The following is a 1,926-nucleotide window of genomic DNA, read 5'->3' as shown; positions in this document are numbered from 1 at the left end:
GTACAATGTAAGCATAAAATTGAAGATATGGTGAGACTTGAGTGATGGCATTTTTAGAATGAAAAACCATGCCAATGAAATATTTCAATTTTTGTCTGCAATAGCAATGCATTTGCAAACACCTGTTGCTGGAGTTTTCTATTGATTTGAGTCAATGACAGTTTCTTCTAAATTCATGGTGAGTTCTTTCAGAGTTTATCGTGAGAATTTGTTAGGGAAAAAAATATCAGTTTTTCAAGAATGAAGTTGCAAAACAATGAATGCTGAAATAGAGTGATTTTTAGTCTCCTTGTCAAACTCAACACTTCTGTCTCAAATTGCATGAGTCTTGATTACAGTTGTGTTTGTTATTGTATTTGTTACATAATGTTCAAAAAATATATTTTCAGATCAATGTTAGATTGGCAAAGCCACGGAGAAAACTGCATCAAGTGGAGGTTCTCTTCTGCCATATTGACCATTTTGCTGCATCTTTCACATCCTTATTCCTCAGACTATAAATCAATGGGTTTAGCATGGGGATCACCAATGTATAAAACACAGCAGAGACCTTCTCCTGTTCCAGGGAATACTGAGAGCTTGGCTGGATGTAGCTGAAGGTCACAGACCCATAAAATAAGGTCACAGCTGTCAGATGGGAGGCACAAGTGGAAAAGGCTTTGTGCCTTCCCTCAGCTGTGCTGATTCTCTGAATGGCAATTATGATGTGAATATAAGAGACCATGATGATAATAAAAGTGAACATTGCAATGACTCCAGAGAATATCAAAAGCAGCATTTCATTGTTATGAGCATCTGAACAAGAGAGCTTCAGAAGAGGGGGAATGTCACAGAAATAATGATTCACGATGTTAGGACCACAGAAGTCGAGTTTTAGCAAACCTATTGTGTGTGTCAGGGAGTTAATGAGTCCTCCCAAGTAAGATAAAAGAACCATCTGAATACAAACCCGTTGGGTCATAATGACTGTATATAATAGGGGCTTGGCTATTGCTACATAGCGGTCATAAGCCATCATAGACAGGAGAACGCCTTCTGTGGTTACATACAATGCAAAAAAGAAACTCTGTAGAACACATCCAGTAAAGGTGCTGGACTTGTGTTCTGAAAGGAAATTGACCAGCATTTTAGGAGCAAAGACAGTAGAGTAGCAGATATCACAAAAAGAGAGGTTGCCGAGGAAGAGGTACATTGGAGTATGCAGCTGGGCATTTAGGCAGATCAATATGATCATCCCCCAGTTGCCTATCAGAGTGATAGAATAAATAAGGAAAAAAAGCAGAAAGAGAGGGACCTGCAATTTAGAATTTTCAGTTAAACCTACCAGAAGGAATTCCTTCACACCTGTGTGATTCCAGTCTGCCATGCATTCAGGTTTATATAGCTCTTTAGCTGCAGAACAAGATGGTATCACTCAGACAAATATACATTTTATATATATACAAATGTGTATATATATACACATATAATGATTTCTCCATGATCTGGTGTCCATAATAACAGGAAGCATCTAGGTTTAGCCTGTAATTAGATGAAAAAAGAAATTAGCTTCAGCACCAGACCATGTGTTTGCTAGACATTACATTTGTAATGACTCACATTTTTGAAACTAGAAATTATTTTATTCCTTCCTTCTCAGTTTCCACATAGTCAACATTGCAATAAGGAAACTATCTTAGATCATGAAACTACTAATTGGTAAAACTGACATTCTAACCCATATAAGGCTTATATCAACCACCTGACTTGGCCAACGACACAAACAAGTTCTCTGCTTACAAGGGCTACAAAGTCTGTAATAGAAATGATTTCCTTACCTGTGGCTAACCTATTCCAATTTTTTTAAATATCCAGTTAACTTTGGACACTCTTTCATAATATTCAACTCCTTTTGTTTACAAATCTTAAACATCAGAAACTTTTGCC

The 1,926-nt window shown here is 37.0% G+C and overlaps 1 protein-coding gene across 1 annotated transcript; it reads right to left on the bottom strand.

Moving 5' to 3' along the window:
• Positions 1 to 427: 427 nt before the first annotated feature.
• On the bottom strand, positions 428 to 1,366 carry LOC136155140 (olfactory receptor 5J3-like). Its single transcript, XM_065917035.1, has one exon. The coding sequence runs from the start codon at positions 1,364 to 1,366 to the stop codon at positions 428 to 430; it is 939 nt and encodes a 312-aa protein (XP_065773107.1).
• Positions 1,367 to 1,926: the final 560 nt, after the last annotated feature.

The sequence above is a fragment of the Muntiacus reevesi genome, unplaced genomic scaffold, assembly GCF_963930625.1.
Source record: "Muntiacus reevesi unplaced genomic scaffold, mMunRee1.1 SCAFFOLD_124, whole genome shotgun sequence".
Lineage (NCBI taxonomy): Eukaryota > Metazoa > Chordata > Mammalia > Artiodactyla > Cervidae > Muntiacus > Muntiacus reevesi.
Note: the sequence above shows the minus strand (reverse complement) of the source record. Positions and strands in the feature narration are given on the sequence as shown.

Coding starts and splice junctions, on each gene's coding strand:
- LOC136155140 (XM_065917035.1), bottom strand. CDS start 1,366: ATGGCAGACTGGAATCACACAGGTGTGAAGGAATTCCTTCTGGTAGGT.